Here is a 17,484-nt window from a genome sequence, read left to right as displayed (position 1 = left end):
GCGTCATTTTCAGTGGTGGAAAGAAAAGCTTTTGAAGGCCTAAGTGACTGCATGGGGGAAATCTAACACCCAGACCTACTTTCTCAAAATGTAAATCCCTTAATGCTACTGTAGGTGACTCTGCACGGGTCGGCAGCCATGGAAAATGTAAGGACTCTAATGTGTGTTGCTACAGAACGTCAATATAGGGGTTCATACAGTCTGTCGGGAGTCCCGTGGCCAGTCTGTGCTCAAACATAGTAACATGGTTATTAAGGTTGAAGGAAGACTTTAAGTCCATCTAGTTCAACCCATATCCTATCCTAACTTGCCCTAACATGTTGATCCAGAGGAAGGCAAAAAAAACCCATGTGGCAAACAGTAAGCTTCACATTGGGGAAAAAAATTCCTTCCCGACTCCACATACGGCAATCAGCTCGCATTGATGTGCCATCCTGGATGAGCTGCACTACCCGAGCCACTTGTGTGGGTTGTAGAGTCCGTCTCGTGCTACCATGAGTGTGAAAACACAACCAACATTCAAGTGACCAAAACATCAGCCAGAAAGCATTGGTACTGAGGTGTGGTCTGTTTTCCCCACCTGCAGATCCACTCCTTTTATTGAGGGTGTCTTGATTGCCAGTTTTCATCTGTTGTCTATTCCATTTGCACAACAGCATGTGAAATTGATTGTCAATCAGTGTTGCTTCCTAAGTGGACAATTTGATTTCACAGAAGTTTGTTTTAGGGCAGTTTCACACGTCCAGATAATTCCGGTACCGGAGCTGTCCGTGTGCATACGGAGGCCATCCGTGTGTACCATCTGTGTGCTGTCTGTGTATTTGAAAAATTAGTTTCAATGGTAACCCTTTGACTTTTAAAAACGCACACGGACAGCATCCGTGTGCGGTACGTGTTTACACGGACCCATTGACTTGTATGGGTCCGTGTGATCCGTGCTGTTGCACAAAAACTGACATGTCAGCGTGTTTTGCACACGGTCCGTGAAAACACGCTGACATCTGCATAGACACATTCATTAGAATGTGTCTACGTGTGCCAGTGTCTCCGGTACGTGAGAAAACTGTCACTACACGTACTGGAGACACTGGCGTGTGAATCTGCCCTTACTTGGAGTTATATTCTGTTTGTGTTCCCTTATATTTTTTTGGAGCAGTGTACTTGGCCTCTATTTCCCCTTTACTCTGTCGCCTAATTGGGGGACACAGAACCTTGGGTGTTATGCTGCTGTCCACTAGGAGGCGACACTATGCATAATCTGAAAAAGATTAACTTTGGCTCCTCCTCTGCAGTATACACCCCTGGACGGCGTCAGCCTTCTCCAGTTTTTGCTTAGTGTCGCAAGGAGGCACACCTTTTTTCTTCCGTTTTTTTTCCTTTTTTTCACGGAAATACAGATGAAGAAAAGTGGGTCTCCAGCGAGACTCCCGGCATGGCTCCCTCCTCGGTCCCCTATTAGGGGTACCCGGTTGAGGTCGAGGTGGTTATTTCCCCCATGTCGCTCCCTCCCCAGTCCCTCGGGTCCTGGTTCGAGGTCGAGACCCCCCTCCTTCCCCAACCCCTTTAAGGGGTCTGGGTTGAGGCGAGGATGAAGACCCCCTGACGGTGACAGACGCACCCTCCCTAATCCCCCGCAGGGGGTATTAGGTTGAGACGCCTCAGGTAGGGTCGGAGATCAGGCAGCATTCCGCAGCTTCCAGGGACCCCAGGCCGGCTGAGGGATCCTGTGGGGGCCGGGGGAGGGTGCGGACCGGATGGCACAGGAGAAACAGGGCTTTTGCTGCGTCCCTGTCTCTGCAGCAGCAGCGGCTCCATAGCCCCTCTGGGGCCCCCCCATACAAAAACCGCTACCCCCACCGCTATCCAGTCGACCGTTCTGGGGGGGTCTGGTACAAATCCGCGCCCCCCCCCCCCCCCCCCCCGGACTACCGCGCCGCTCTGGAGCCCTCCTGGGCATCAGGCTTCAAATTTAGACCGCGGCTTCTGCCTAGCTGAAGCCGCCGCCTTTTCCCCGCCCCCCAGATGACCAAAATGACACACTGGAGTGTCATAGAAGGGGTGGATTGAGGCAGAAAGGGGGCGTTTTTACACAGCCCAGCGTGCCCTTTTCAGCTCTCCGCCCCCTCCTCCCTCTCCTCAGAGCCCCGGTGGCCATTTTTTCTGGATGAGATCCAGGAGAGAAGCATCACAGCGGTCTCCGGGGGGCACAGAACTTGGATCTGTCGGCGCTGGACCTAGGGGCACACCGGTGGGGTAAGCTCACAGCTGGGTTCTCATTACTCAGCTGTGAATCTATACTTCCTATAAGGCTTTCTGTGGGTTCCCTCTGCGTAGCCACCCCTGTACAATCCCTTATAGCCAGCCTCTGTGCACTATGCCGGGCTCAAGGAGGAGAACCAGGCAGGAATGTTTCTATGCATTCTGCACAGCCTGCAAAGCCACGCTCCCTAGTGGCAGCATGTATCCGCACTGCCGGGACTGCATCCAGAACTCTGGGTCAGAACCCCAGGGAGTCCCTACTGACGCTTCAGTGTCACAGGCCACGCCGGAATGGGCAACTCAGATGTCTCAGTCTATGTCACAGTCCATAGACAACCTAACTGCTACATTGCTGCAAGCTCTGCAGAGTCGGGCCCCGGCTATGGACGGTACACAGCAAACGGACAGCTTGTCTCAGGAACATGCTGCTTCCGACTCAGACGTAAGCGGACTCACAGGTCTCGATCACCTGAGTCGCACTATAGCACAAGGTCGTCCCCCTCTAGGGAGAGACAGCATCATTCCAGGTCTCCTGGGCAGTCCCCTGCCACAGACAGTGCAATTTACCACAGGGATCCCCCACCACAGAAGACCCCCGCCCCAGGTCGCCCTCCAGGGATCACCTTAGTGAGGCACAGGATTCGGAGGGCATCTGTGACTCCGACTCAGATAATGAAACGGTCAGGTCCGTGGTACCTTCTCCCCCTAGCAATACAGCGCTAGTTGAGGACATAATTTCTTCTATTCATCGGGTACTAAAAATTCCAGAGTTGCCCCCGGAAGTCCCAAAACATAGGATTTGCTTCGAAAGTGTTCAAAAACCACCTAAGGTCTTCCCTAATCACGATGAGTTTGAGAAAATACTTACCAAACAGTTTGCGCAGCCTGACAAAATATTCGCTAATCACAAATATCTGGAAGCAAAGTACCCCTTCCCACAGGAAGACACCAAACAATGGGCAGATCAACCTGAAGTGGACCCTCCGGTTTCTAGGCTAGCAGCGCAGACTTTACTCTCTCTGCCGGATAGCTCAACCCTCAGGGACGCAGCAGACCGGCAAGTAGAACGCATGGCTCGTTCTATTTTCGAAGCGGCAGGCGCCTCTCTGGGCCCTGCATTTGCTTCAGTTTTGGCAGCCAAGGCCATCCTAGCTTGGGCCAAAAGACTACAGGAGGGTCTTCAGGCTTCAAATCCTGAACTCTCAGACCAAGCGGTCCAGATGGCAGTGGTAGCAGACTACATGATTCATGCAGCCCTGGATTCCGCCAGAGGTGTAGCGGGAATAGCATCACACGCCATCACGATCCGACGCATCCTCTGGCTGCGAGAATGGCAAGCGGATGCGACTTCCGTATTCTACTGGTAGACTTTTCGGCGAAAAGTTGGACACCATGATAGCCAATGCCACCAGGGGTAAGAGTACCTCTCTCCCTCAACTAAAACCGAAACGCACGTTTAAACGAAGAAACCAGACGCGATTCCGATCCTTTCGGAATTCCTCGGGCTGGTCCGTTTCGCGCCCAGTGCAAAACCGCAACCGTTCTCCACGCAGAGACAACCCACGGACACAGCAGCGACTGGACAGGGCTTGGCAGTCGAAAGCAGGCCAAGCGAAACCCAAGGGAGGAAAACCTCAGAACTTCACTTCATCATGACTCGAGACCTCCGGAAGACACCCCACCAGTAGGCGGCCGACTTTTACTCTTTCAGCAAGTCTGGCTGCCTATTACAGAAGACAGGTGGGTCAGGGAAATAGTGTCTTCCGGATACAAGATAGAGTTCACTTCCGTTCCACCGAACCGGTTCTTCCTTTCTGTTCCTCCAACACCACCAGAAAAGGCTCGTGTTTTCCACCAAGCGGTTTCCTCTCTCCTTCAATCAGGAGTTGTGGTGCCGGTTCCCGCGAACGAGAGATTCCGAGGATTCTACTCAAATTTGTTCGTAGTCCCCAAGAAAGGAGGCGGCGTCCGACCCATACTGGACCTAAAACAGCTCAACAATTACGTACGGGTCCGTCATTTCCGCATGGAGTCCCTCCGGTCCATCATTGCATCCATGGAGCAGGGAGAATACCTCGCCTCCATAGACATACAGGATGCGTATCTCCACATACCAATTGCTCCCGCCCACCAAAGGTTTCTCAGGTTCGCGGTCAACCAAAACCACTACCAGTTTGTCGCCCTTCCATTCGGACTCGCCACGGCTCCAAGAACGTTCACCAAAGTCATGGCGGCCACCATGGACGTCCTGCACTCAAGAGGCATTCTAGTCGTCCCGTACCTGGACGACCTCCTCGTCAAGTCTCCCACTTTCAAAGACTGCGAGGTCAGTGTCTCAATCACTCTAGACACTGAGTCGCCTGGGATGGCTAGTCAACCTACAGAAATCGTCGACCATCCCAACTCGGACTCTAACATTCCTGGGAATGGTATTCGATACCACCAGGGGCCTGGTGCTCCTTCCCAAGGACAAGACACTGGCCATCCGTCTGGGAGTTCGCACACTCCTTCGCAGTTTGCCATGAGAATCCTCGGCAGGATGGCAGCAGCAATAGAGGCAGTGCCATTTGCCCAGTTTCACCTCAGGGTCCTTCAACTAGCCATACTCAGATCTTGGGACAGGAACCCCTTCTCCCTCGACAGGGAGTTCAGGTTGACGTCATCAACCAGTAGGTCCCTGCATTGGTGGCTCAAACCAACCTCGCTTACACAAGGGAAGCCATTCCTCTCAGTACAATGGAAGATCCTGACTACCGATGCAAGCCTGACAGGCTGGGGGGCGGTGCACCTACATCACAGGGCACAGGGCAAGTGGTCACCGAGGGAAGTGACATTGCCCATCAATGTTCTGGAAATCAGGGCCATTCTCTTGGCACTGAGAGCCTTTCATCACTTGCTTGCAGCCTCGCACATACGGATACAGTCGGACAATGCCACGGCTGTGGCATACGTGAATCACCAAGGCGGGACCCGCAGCGCCCAGGCGATGAGAGAAGTGGCTCATATCCTCCGCTGGGCGGAAGACACAAGGTCGGTACTTTCTGCAGTACACATTCCGGGTGTAGAAAACTGGGAAGCCGACTTCCTCAGCAGGCAAGGAATGGACTCGGGGGAGTGGTCTCTCCATCCCGAGATTTTTTACCAGATCTGTCAACGCTGGGGAACCCCGGATGTGGACCTAATGGCATCCCATCTCAATACCAAGGTTCCCAATTCCATGGCCAGGACACACGACCCGCCGTCGCTCGGAGCGGATGCCCTGGTCCAGGACTGGTCCCAGTTCCGACTCCTGTACATTTTTCCACCCCTCCCCCTAATCGCCAGGGTCGTGAGGAAGATCAAGCAAGAGGGAGTTCCGACCATCCTCATCGCGCCAGACTGGCCCAGACGTACTTGGTACGCCGACATCGTCCAACTTACGGCAGACGCCCCCTGGCGTCTACCCGACCGCCACGACCTTCTGTCTCAAGGTCCGTTCTTCCACCAGAATTCAGGGGCCCTCAATTTGACGGCATGGCCCTTGAAACCTGGATTCTAACCCAGGCAGGTTTTTCACCGGCAGTCATTGCAACTATGATCAGGGCAAGGAAGCCTGCCTCCGCCAAGCTCTATTATCGTACCTGGAGAGCCTTTCTTTTCTTGGTGCGAATCTCATGGACAAGTCCCACTCCCTTATTCCCTCCCGAAGGTACTAGGTTTTCTTCAATCGGGCCTAGATGCCAAGCTATCCTTAAGTTCGCTTAAGAGTCAGGTGTCGGCGCTTTCAGTCCTTTTTCAAAAGCGCATTGCTATTAAACCGCAAGTAAGGACTTTCATCCAGGGAGTTTCCCGATTGGTTCCTCCCTACAAACGTCCGATGGATACGTAGGACCTCAATCTGGTCCTGACAGCATTGCAAGCTCCACCCTTCGAACCTTAGAGGAGTTCCACTCTCCATTCTGTCTCAGAAAGTGGTTTTTCTAGTGGCTATCACCTCGTTACGCAGAGTGTCGGAATTGTCAGCACTTTCCTGCAGACGACCTTTCCTAGCCTTTCACCAGGACAAGGTGGTTCTCCGCACGGTACCATCCTTCCTCCCGAAGGTTGTGTCCAACTTTCACCTTAACGAAGAGATTTCACTGCCTTCCCTTTGCCCGGTTCCGGTCCATAGAGTGGAGAAGGCTCTGCATACGCTTGACCTAGTCAGAGCATTGCGGTTTTACGTGTCCAGGACTGCACCTTTCCGGAAATCCGATTCCCTCTTCATTCTTCCGGAAGGTAGTCGCAAGGGGTTGCCGGCTTCCAAGGCTACCCTTGCCAGGTGGATCAAGTCCACCATACATGAGGCCTACCGACTTAACAGTTCCCCTCTTCCGGCCGGTATCACGGCACACTCTACACGGGCAGTAGGGGCCTCCTGGGCCATTCGGCATCAGGCTTCGGCACAACAAGTGTGCAAGGCGGCCACTTGGACTAGCCTACACACGTTTACGAAACACTACAGTGTTCATACCCAGTCCTCAGCGGATGCGAGCCTGGGTAGACTGGTTCTGCAGGCGGCAGTACCCCAAGTCTAGGGGACTGTCAGCACAATATTCGTCCACTGCTTCCCACCCAGGGACTGCTTTGGGACGTCCCAAGGTTCTGTGTCCCCCAATTAGGCGACAGAGTAAAGGAGATTTTTGTGTACTCACTGTAAAATCTTTCTCTTAGCCTTTAATTGGGGGACACAGCTCCCACCCTGTTGCCCTTACGGGCCGTTGTTTCCTGTTGAGTTCTCATATTGTTCTTGAGCTCGTACATAGTAGCTTTCTTACAGGCATGGTTATGTTATTTGGTTACGTTCCTCCTTATGCTTTGGCACAAAACTGGAGAAGGCTGACGCCGTCCAGGGGTGTATACTGCAGAGGAGGAGCCAAAGTTAATCTTTTTCAGATTATGCATAGTGTCGCCTCCTAGTGGACAGCAGCATAACACCCAAGGTTCTGTGTCCCCCCAATTAAAGGCTAAGAGAAAGAGATTTTACGGTGAGTACACAAAAATCTCCTTTTTGCCAGATAACTGGGCAAATTTTCCTTAGTTTCTTTTTTGTTGGGTTTTTTTCTTGCTTAAGGGTTTGGAGTTTCTGCTTCAAAAACTTAATGTGCACAGACCCTTGGACACCTTACCATTAGCGATGAGTGAGCGTGCACAGATATCGTGTTATCTGAGTATCTTGTTCGTGCTCAGATAATATGCTTGACTCTCCACGGCTGCATCATTTTCAGCTGTTAGACAGCCACAACATATGGGGATTGCTTAACAAACTGCATGCAGCCACTGGGACGCGAAGATATTATCCTAGCACGCCCGAGATACTGATAATGCTTCATCTGTGCGCACTCGATCATCATTACTTGCATCCATTCATTCCCCATGTGTCTGTTATCTCGCTGCAGCATGTCTATACACATGACCGTTACATCTTGGACCTGGGATTGGATGTATGTTTGCAGGCCTGTGATTGGCTGCATCTGTCATGTGATGTGAGTGCTGGCTGTGGAAAGTAAACAAGTGACTGCGCTGGACTTGTTCCATCTTCTGTGCCGAAAGACAATTGTCGGACCCTGATGGATTTTGCTCTCCCCCAGGTTTGGGGCAGGTTTTCTGCTCACATCTTCAGTGCTCCGAGTCTAGACGACAAGGGAAATGTTACGTCCGAATATGACTGCGTTTTCTTGGTTCTGGATGACCGTTTCCTTGCTGATCTAAAATTGCACTTCTATTTGTATGTGTTTTGTAGACCCTTCCGCCGAGTGGATGGGAACGGGGACCTGAAGTGGGACCGGATTACCAAACTGGAGAAGGGGCAAGTCTACAAACAGGTACGGCTCATCGGCGGGGGCGGAATCTCCGAAATAAGGGGGCAGGCTGCAAGTACCAGCATCTTTTTAAAGGGGTGTTACTCGGATGGGTGCCTGTCCTTTGGTCCCCATATCCTGAGAATAAAGGGGCTGCAGTGCTGATTCAGATCTGCATATTATTATTTTTTTTTTCCTATATATTAGCGCCTCCAGTCACCTTTCCATCTGTAGTCGCTTTAGTTTCTAGGTCACTTTTGTAGAGGGGGGGAAAAAAGCGATTTGATGCTCCCTTGCATTCTCTTTTGGATGTTTCTTTCTTTGATATTCAGACCAGTGCAAAATGCATTTGAATCTTCTGAGCCTTTTTTTTTTTTTTTTTTTTTTCTCCCCCCAATTGCATCTACTGATCTGGAGTAAGGAGCAGTAAACACTTCCCCTGCACAGTTTGACTGCTGCCGTTCACTGGCACAGTAGTGCGGAGTCGCATGTCTGCCCGCTGCAGCTTCACCTCCCAGCGCCGTCACATTAGATCCTGACCTCCGACGGCTATTTTGCCAGCAGGGCGCCCCTGGGAAGGGGGGGTCACATCTCCATCCTGCTCCTCTTCACACCCAGCAGGAAAGCGTCAGCTGTGCATACGTGGACGTGCTGCCGTTCCTCTGGATATTACAGGATGTCATGTTTCTCTAGGGACTGGAAGTCTCCAGGCTTTGGCCCCAGTCCAGGCCGATACTTATTTCCAGGCAATGTTTTTTTTTTTTTTTTGTGTTTGTTTTTTTTTTCCCTTCTCCCATTGTCCCATTTAAAGAGGGACCTGTGGTGGAACATCTCAGCCGCTGGTTACAGATCTGAACATACACTGAACCAGAGAACTATTTAAAGTTTGTCTTTCCAAGCCCCTTATGTTATGTTGCTGTAAGGAATGCTTGCAGGCCTGGAGCTGTCTGGAGGGGGGGGGGGGGTAAGTATGTGGGTGTGCCCCAGAGCTGTCGGGCAGTACATGGGTGCGCCTCAGAGCTGACCCCTTGTTTTGCTGCCATGGTTGATGTTATCTTGCAGCTCGGGGTGGAGTTCTCTCTCCATGTATTTGCAGAACTCTGACATTTTTTAGCGTACCCTCCGACTGTCATGTCACTTCTGAGTGTGTATTTGCCAGTCTTTTCACCCTCATGTCTGTTGGATTTACCATTGCCACTTTTTTTTTTTTTTTTAAACTTATTTCTCGCACTGAAATTAAAGATTATGGCCAGGAAAGTGTTTAAGATTAAGCAATTTATTTCCTGGGGTCTGTCTTCTCAAGCCGTCCAAAGACAATCTGGAAAGATCTGACGACAGCAAGCTTTGTTACATGTTATATTATTTTTGAAGTCAGAAGTTTTCAATATGTTAGTAAATGGCAAAGCCCCCAGTGTTGTGAGGTTCTAGGTGTTGACCTGTATTGGCTGCTGCATTGTAAGAGCAGCCCGGGTTAGTTAGTGGGGACATCACTGGACCACCATACACTTGTGTCGGTTTTACATGCATGCAGTAGCCGAGCTGCTGACATCTATTCATACCCACAAACCGGACCGGGGGGATGGATGGCATTCATGGATCTATTGATGCAGTGGAGAAGACACTGTCCATGTAGAAGTGTCTATAAATCTTGGCATACTTGGTAGATTCCCCCACCTAAATAGAATTTTATTTTTTCCTTCCCCCTTACCTCCCGGTTCCCCCCTCTCCTCCTTATATTCCCAGCATTGGAAGTACACCGCATCCTGGCTACAGAACTGGACTGACTTGAAAGATCTTGTGCATCAATTACAAAGTGCAGGAAGGAAACTCTTCAATGAACGTCTTGTTCAATAGTCAAGAGGATGCAATCTCATAGGAAGTGCTCCTCGCTCCGTTATTTGTACACAGTGGGGCCGGTGCCAAGCATTCAGTCTGGCAGTGAAGCTGCAGTAAACTTTCTGGGCTTCACTTGTGATTTTTAAATGCGGAGGAATAATGTGATTTATTGTAACGGTACCGCAGTGGTGTCCTGATGGCTTACAATGCAGAGCAGCTCCTCATGGGTGTGTCCAGTGTGATTGACAGCTCTAGATCTAGCCTAAATGCCATCTAATCTGGGTTTGATGCATGTGTCAAGATCGTTGTCTATCTTTTTGTTCTCATACATTTTCTCTTCCTCATCCCAGGGTAACTTGTTCGACTTCCTTCGACTGACCGGCTGGCGAGGGTCCAAAGTGCTGTATTTCGGTGACCACCTATATAGCGATCTGGCCGTAAGTGACCTGTTATTCCTTATGGGCCTGTAACTAGAATACTCCATGACTTTTTAGCTAACCCCTCTGATCATTGTTCTTGTGCAGGATCTGATGCTACGTCATGGATGGAGGACGGGAGCGATTGTGCCGGAGTTGGAGACCGAAACCAAGATTGTCAATACAGAACAATACTCGCAGTCCTTGACTTGGATGCAGGCGCTTACTGGACTGCTTGAGCGCATGCAGGTAAGCTATGACCGTAAATAACAGACCTCCCTATTGGTTATCGAGCGCCCACTCTGCCGCTGAAAACTAGGTTATTTTAAAGTGGATACACAAACTATAACTTCAACATTGGCTGTACCCCAAGGGGGGGGCAGGTCTTTGTTGTGAGTGGGAATGGGGTATATAGGCAACAGATGCATTTTATTTACAATGAAAAATGCCATCACTTGGTTGAGTGACTAGTCTACTAAACAGGGTTGGTAGAAGGAAATCTACTCTTGGTAGACTTGCTGCCCTTTTTTTGTGATGCCCTGATGAGCTGGCAATGCCCTCTACTTGTAATTTTTCATCTATCACAAAGCATTGTCTTTTTAAAAATTCGCAAAAGTGTAGAGCTTCATCTTATGTCAGGTTTAGGTTGCAGAAGTCTTTTACCTTCGTCCATTTCACACATGACCGCACAGTGACTGGACAGCTGCTTCGGTCTTGGCTTTGAAGACCAGTCTCCTCCTTATTGTCTTCTGCTCCTCACTCTGTTCTCGTTACTTTTGGCCATAAAATCCCATAATCTAATTTAAGCCCGGTCAATGTTTTTTGCCGTATGAACACCAGCTTTACATTTTTATTTATTCGCTTTCCCAGAATTTCCGGGACCCTGTGTCTCAGCAGATTCTTCAAGACTGGATGAAAGAGCGGCAGGAGCTCAGGTACTGATTACTATTCTGACCTACAAATCTTGCGCTCTGGACTCTAGTGAGTCATCTTTATCATTATAGGCATTTGCTGGTGTGTGAAATTGATACGGGTCCTACATCTGTCTCTGGGACAGGGGCCCCGCATGTGCTGTCTTTAGAGGCAAGATGGCTGGAAATTCCAGGTCCTGAAAGGTGCCACCATCTCAAGCTGGGCTCTTTGTGGGACCTGCATATACTGCATAGGAATACCTAACTATGTACAGTATATTCCTGAATCCCATTCTCCTCCAGTCCAGAGCTACAAGTCTTCTAGGCATGGTTAAAGGGGCATTCTCATCTTCTCCATTTATGGTATAGGCCATGAATATATTGTAGATGCATTCTCACAAGTGAGACCAGCCTTAATCTGAAACTGGGCCCTGATGCGTACCTCTGTTATTTGTATGGAAACTTCAACCAGCTCACCACTGAAGGCATTTTTGAGATGGATGTGGATCCTGCACCTACCATACAGTTAAAATTTTACAAGATAATACCTTTTATAAAAAAAAAAAAAAAACAAAACACTGCCAGTAAGTGACAGGTCCTCTCTAAACTCAGAATTGTTCTTGCTTATTAAATGTCATATAAAAACTCTCTCGGCTTCCCTGATTTTGCCACTTTTTTTTTTTTTTTTTTTCTTTTTGCTGTGTTGCTCCATTGCAGAGATATTGTCACTGGTTTCTTCTGGAGTGCAGTATGTGAAATTTTCTACAGTCATCTTTGTCTTTGGGAGGGGGTGGGTGTGCTTTTACCTCTCCCTCTTAGAACAGCTGAGATGTGATCAGCAGCATCTAACAGTCTATGTTGCTGAGTTCTGACTGGCGCACAACCTTAAGAAGCAAAAAAATCCTCACCCAGTTGCACTACAAGCAGAGATTTCACACTGCGCTCTAGAAGAAACAAAGGTAATGGAGCAAGGCAGCGCCAAACTGAAAACAGTGGCAGAAACTAGGAAACTCTCGGGTTTTTTTTCCCACTGCATTAAACTCCAATTTATTTATCTTTTTTTATTTTTTTGGAGCAAGTGCTAGGTCCTGTTTTTAGAGTTGTTCAGATCTCCAAAATTTTATAGAATCTAAAAAATGTCTCACAGCTGGGATTCGCATCTCTAGAGCAGGGCCCCTTTACATGGGAATAGACATTTGGTAACAAATGTGAAGCTCTCTAACTTATATCGCACTCCCAAAAAAAGAAGAGCAATTACAGAGCATGTTATCAATGTCCTCTGATGGGACACCACCTTAGGGTCACACCATTGAGGCGTAGAACAGGTTGTACTCAGATGCATCACCAGCGTTATCAAAGGGCCACTAAAGCTAAACTCCGTGGAGCTGCTAATATCTGCTTCTCACAAATTTGGAGTGGCTGACAACAGTGAGCAATAGATGACCTATTTTGTGCTTTTTCTTTACTTCCAGAGCTGTGACCAAGAACCTATTTAACCCCCAGTTTGGCAGCATCTTCCGCACCTGCCACAACCCCACATACTTCTCTCGCCGCCTCTGCCGTTTCTCTGACGTGTATATGGCATCCATCAGCTGCCTCCTCAACTACGACCTGAACTATACCTTCTTCCCTCGTCGCACCCCGTTGCAACACGAGGCGCCTCTTTGGATGGACCAGTTGTGCACGGGCTGCATGAAGACTCCCTTCTTGGAGGAGATGGCTCACATCCGCTAGACACAGCGTGGCCTGGCCCGGGTCTGGATCTCCGGACTAGTAATTGAACTTAATGGCTCTGACCTTTTTGGGAAAATGGATTTTTCTCTGTGTTTGACTAAGATGGGTAACTGGGTGTACAAAAACTTCATAAGGATTCGTTCCTCCTGTCCCAACAGAATCTTCGCTCCTCAATCGTAATCTTGTTTAGAATCTGATCACGGATCTAATGCAGCATTGGGGGAAAAAAACACCCCTCCTTTGACCCCTCTCGTTTCCTTACTGGAATACATTGTCCCACAGTGTATTAGTCTGCATCACCTTTCCCGGGGATGCAGACTATCTGGATTAAACACAGCCGTCCCGAAACTTTGAGCTCACAGGAGGCTGAATCGCCGCACATGTTCATACTGAAGTGTGAAAGTTTTAGGAATCTGCTGCCTGTCATCGGCATCGGCTTTTGCTCTTTGCCACCCTCTCCGAGCCTCTCCATCCATTCCTAATGACTGCCAAATGCTGATCAGTTTCTGCCACATTAGAGGTGGTGTATAAAGAGAATGTGAAAATCCCCTGGGAGTCATTAAAGAGATCAGTAAGGATCAAGTGACTTGTTCGCTTTTCATGAAATGTCATAAACTTTTAAAAGTTGGAAAAACGCACAATTTTTTTTTTTTTTTTATTCTTAAAGGGTAAAAATAATTCTTAATAAAATTTCTTATAATAAAGCAATCTCTAAATGAGTTATTCAATATAGTATTTGACAACTATGGAGGGGAGTTCCTTCAGCACATCTTTCCAAAGACCAAAATCTTAAAGTGATCTGTGCTTCAATATAGTAAGTGGGGGCACGGCTACAATACCAGGCATGGCCAGTAGATGAGGGTGGCACTGTTTATCTCCCATTGCAAAGCTCAAGTTTCACCATATAGAAAAATGTATGAATTGATGTTTTGCCTGTGGGACATTACAGAGTTTATATTTACAGAGGTAAATTTTTTTTTTTTTTATCATTTTGGGTGGGAATACAGGTTAAGGCAGTTGTCCTCAGAAATAGCCAGGGAATGTTGGGCTGTATTCAGGCATCTGGTCTGGTCACTGTCGCCTGACTGGAACTCAAATGCCTCATAGGCATATAGCAGACTCTAGTTTGGGCCCGGGGTCCATGCTCGTCCCACAACCCGACCCTTAGTAATGAATGTGATCTAGTCTGTTCTTGCTGTTAGATGGGATAGAACAAGTCTTAAACAGTGCCACTCTTATCCATAGGCCAGATTTAGTATTGCAGCTCTGCCTTACTTTACATGATCAAACTGTAGTACCGATATGAACTGTACAAGAGTGGTGCTCTCTTCAGAGAACTTTTTTTTTTTTTTTTTTTTTTTTTGTGCAACAGGAAACATCAAACTTTCAGCAAACTGACTTCTGTGTCTTCTGTATCAGACAGTTCTTGGGAGAGTTGCAGCTAAACACAATCCTGGTCGGTAATGAGATCTGATAGAAGCCGCGGGAACAGAATGTTTCTGGCTGGTGTTTGTGCGGTCGGGTTAAAGGTGCCCGTCCTCCCAGGATTTGGAGAAAAGCAGAGCCATAAATGTAACTTTCCATTTCTTACTGTTCAGCAGAACAACATGTTGATTCCGAGGTGGGAATCCTGAAACTAAAACAAGTGGTCTGGCTAATAAATGAGGGTCCTGAATGGAGGCCACAGCCTCAACCTCTGATGCATGTATATAGCTTGTTGAATTTAATGAATGTGTCATACCTCACTTTCCCTTTGGGGGTGCTGTAGAAAAATTAAACACTTGCTGTCTGTGTGTGTATGTGTATACTCTCTTTCATTGCAGGTGGTAAAAGGGATTGTGGACTGTTTTGAGTAGATTATACAGCTGGCACCGATTTAGACAGATTGGGGCCTCATATTTCTAGGGGCTATTATTGAGCTGTAGGTAACAGAAACTTGCTGCCTGGGAACTAGTGTTGGCTAATATGGCACGCATGTAGATCACTTACTCCTGCCCAGAAACCATTGAGCCTACGAGCTTGAAGACCACATGGCCAGTTACATATTACCGTTGCTAAAGAGAACTAGGATCTCCATACAACCCTACACAAGTGATGGTCCAGGTGTACTGGCTCCATTGTGGGTTGTGACACTTCAGGTGCACGGTGGAATTTTTCTGTTTTGTCTGAAAGTTCACATTTCACCCCTAGGTTGGCACAGAGATCTGTTCTGTCACACATGTACCTGGTTCACGAGTCATTAAACAATTGTGCAATTTTTTTATTTTTTAGTCCAAGATGGCCATTACAGGGTTTCTGAACATTCAAATGTTCTCCTTCACCAAGGACAACATCTGCAAGGAGTTTGTATGTTCTACCTGTGTTTGTGTGGGTTTCCTCCCACATTCCAAAGACATACTGATAGGGAATTTAGATTGAGCCCCATCTGGGACAGTGATGATAATGTGTAAAGCGCTGCGGAATATGTAGCGCTAAATAAAGACTTATTATTAACCCAGACTCCTACATCAGATGCCGCGTAGAGAAGTGTGATCCGTCACTGCACAGAACACGTCTCCTCCAGAGTCCAGTGGTGGTGGCTTTACACTACTCCATCTGATGTTCTGCATCGTGCTTGGTGATGTACGGCTGCATGCAGCTGCTCTTCCATGAAGCTCCCAGTGGGTGCGCAGTGTTTTGTGCTGATGTTAATACCAGAGGCGGTCTGGACTCTGCAGTTATAGGTGGCTTTTGACAAGACCCCAAGATCTGGTGATGAATAAGGGTCCCATTAGTCACATTCCACAATAATAATCAATCATTAAGTGATAAAAAGTGGAACATCCCTTTAAGGCTGGCTATGATCTGTATACTTACTGGTGGTGGAGGTCACGACATTTTAAGGCTGATAACAAAAGCCCTTCATAGTGTTTTCTGCCCTGTGCAGAATAGTCGGACTTGATGGATGTGTCTTGTTTGTAGCCACTGACTTAATAAACTGTGACCCGGGCCTGGAATGAGTGACTGGCATTATTGGCCTTAAAGTATTCCCAAACTTTTCATGAGGGCAGTTTGTTCCTCTTAGGTTTGAGGTCTGTTTATTATGGGGGGTGTTTATTATCAGAGGTCTGGGCTGTATTTGCTTAGGCGGTCTGATGTGTGCTATATATTGATTACTTTTTTTTGTATGCAGAACAGGTTCCAAAGGTATATGTATGTAAGGAGATAGGCTCTCCGCTCCCGTCATAAGCCTTTCCCAAATATGTCGTTCCATAAGTCCGCAAGTATGTACAATTGACACACAGGACTGTTTTTAAAACAAGGTGGGGCCCCAAATGCTCACATATTGCACCATCACAGAAACATTTCTGTTGTATTTACATGCGCTGAGTTAAGGCCGTTTAAACGAGTGTGAGCGACAATACTGAAGTCGTTCGCTTGTTTCCTGACCTTTCCACTGGCTGAGGAAGAATGATGGAGACAGAACTATCACTAGTAGACCAGTCTGTCCCTGTATAGTATCAGGTTATCAGCAGCATATCTGTAGGTTACACTGGGCGATGTGCTGCTGAGAACAGTGATTTCTGTTGCGGCATAAACAATCACTCAATGAATAGGCAGCATTTTTCTCAATTAGTATAATTCTCCCCATAGTCATCCACACAGTATAATGCACATCCCTTAGTCCTCCATGTAGTATATTGCACTCCCCATAGTCCTCCAAGTAGTATAATACACTCCCCATAGTCATCCATGTAGTATAATGCACTTCCCATAGTCCTCCATACAATATAATGCACTTCCCATAGTCCTCCATACAATATAATGCACTCCCCATAGTCCTCCATACAATATAATGCACTCCCCATAGTCCTCCATACAATATAATGCACTCCCCATAGTCCTCCATACAATATAATGCACTCCCCATAGTCCTCCATACAATATAATGCACTTCCCATAGTCCTCCATACAATATAATGCACTCCCCATAGTCCTCCATACAATATAATGCACTTCCCATAGTCCTCCATACAATATAATGCACTTCCCATAGTCCTCCATACAATATAATGCACTCCCCATAGTCCTCCATACAATATAATGCACTTCCCATAGTCCTCCATACAATATAATGCACTCCCCATAGTCCTCCATACAGTATAATGTAACCCCCATAGTTCAGCAGTATTATGGCCACCACGCATTCACTGATTTAAAAAAACCAAAAAAAAAAACCTTTCCTTGCTGGTCTCTGCAGCGCCTTCCTCAGCCCAGTGTGATGAAGTGACATCAAGACGTCAGACGCAGAGGGCTCGTGATGGGAGAGGGAGCATCACCTGATGCTCCTCCGTTACTGCTTTCAATTATATATGCGTCTAGGTTGCCAAGGCAGTTTAATGTGCAATGCTAGGCACGAGGGGGATGGCCTGGAGCTGGTATTGGGACCCCAACTCAGGCCCCATAGCAGCCGTGTGATCTGCCTCTATTAGCTGTATGCCACTGGTTCTAGGAGTGAGTCCTAGGCAA

At 48.0% G+C, this 17,484-nt stretch overlaps 1 protein-coding gene across 1 annotated transcript in view; it reads left to right on the top strand.

Annotated features, from left to right (window-relative positions):
- The window catches only part of LOC141101615 (5'-nucleotidase domain-containing protein 2-like), a 34,856-nt gene extending 20,088 nt beyond the window's left edge, over nucleotides 1–14,768 (top strand). Inside the window, exons 10-14 of the mRNA XM_073590789.1 lie at nucleotides 8,021–8,102; nucleotides 10,265–10,351; nucleotides 10,439–10,579; nucleotides 11,201–11,265; nucleotides 12,714–14,768. Of these exons, the coding sequence (XP_073446890.1) occupies nucleotides 8,021–8,102; nucleotides 10,265–10,351; nucleotides 10,439–10,579; nucleotides 11,201–11,265; nucleotides 12,714–12,975 (637 nt within the window). The 3' untranslated portion in view covers nucleotides 12,976–14,768. The remainder of the gene's footprint in view (nucleotides 1–8,020; nucleotides 8,103–10,264; nucleotides 10,352–10,438; nucleotides 10,580–11,200; nucleotides 11,266–12,713) is intronic.
- Nucleotides 14,769–17,484: the final 2,716 nt, after the last annotated feature.

The sequence above is a fragment of the Dendrobates tinctorius genome, unplaced genomic scaffold (assembly GCF_039654945.1).
Source record: "Dendrobates tinctorius isolate UK_male_01 unplaced genomic scaffold, ASM3965494v1 ptg000120l, whole genome shotgun sequence".
Taxonomy (NCBI): Eukaryota; Metazoa; Chordata; class Amphibia; order Anura; family Dendrobatidae; genus Dendrobates; species Dendrobates tinctorius.
This window is presented reverse-complemented; position numbering and strand designations above follow the sequence as displayed.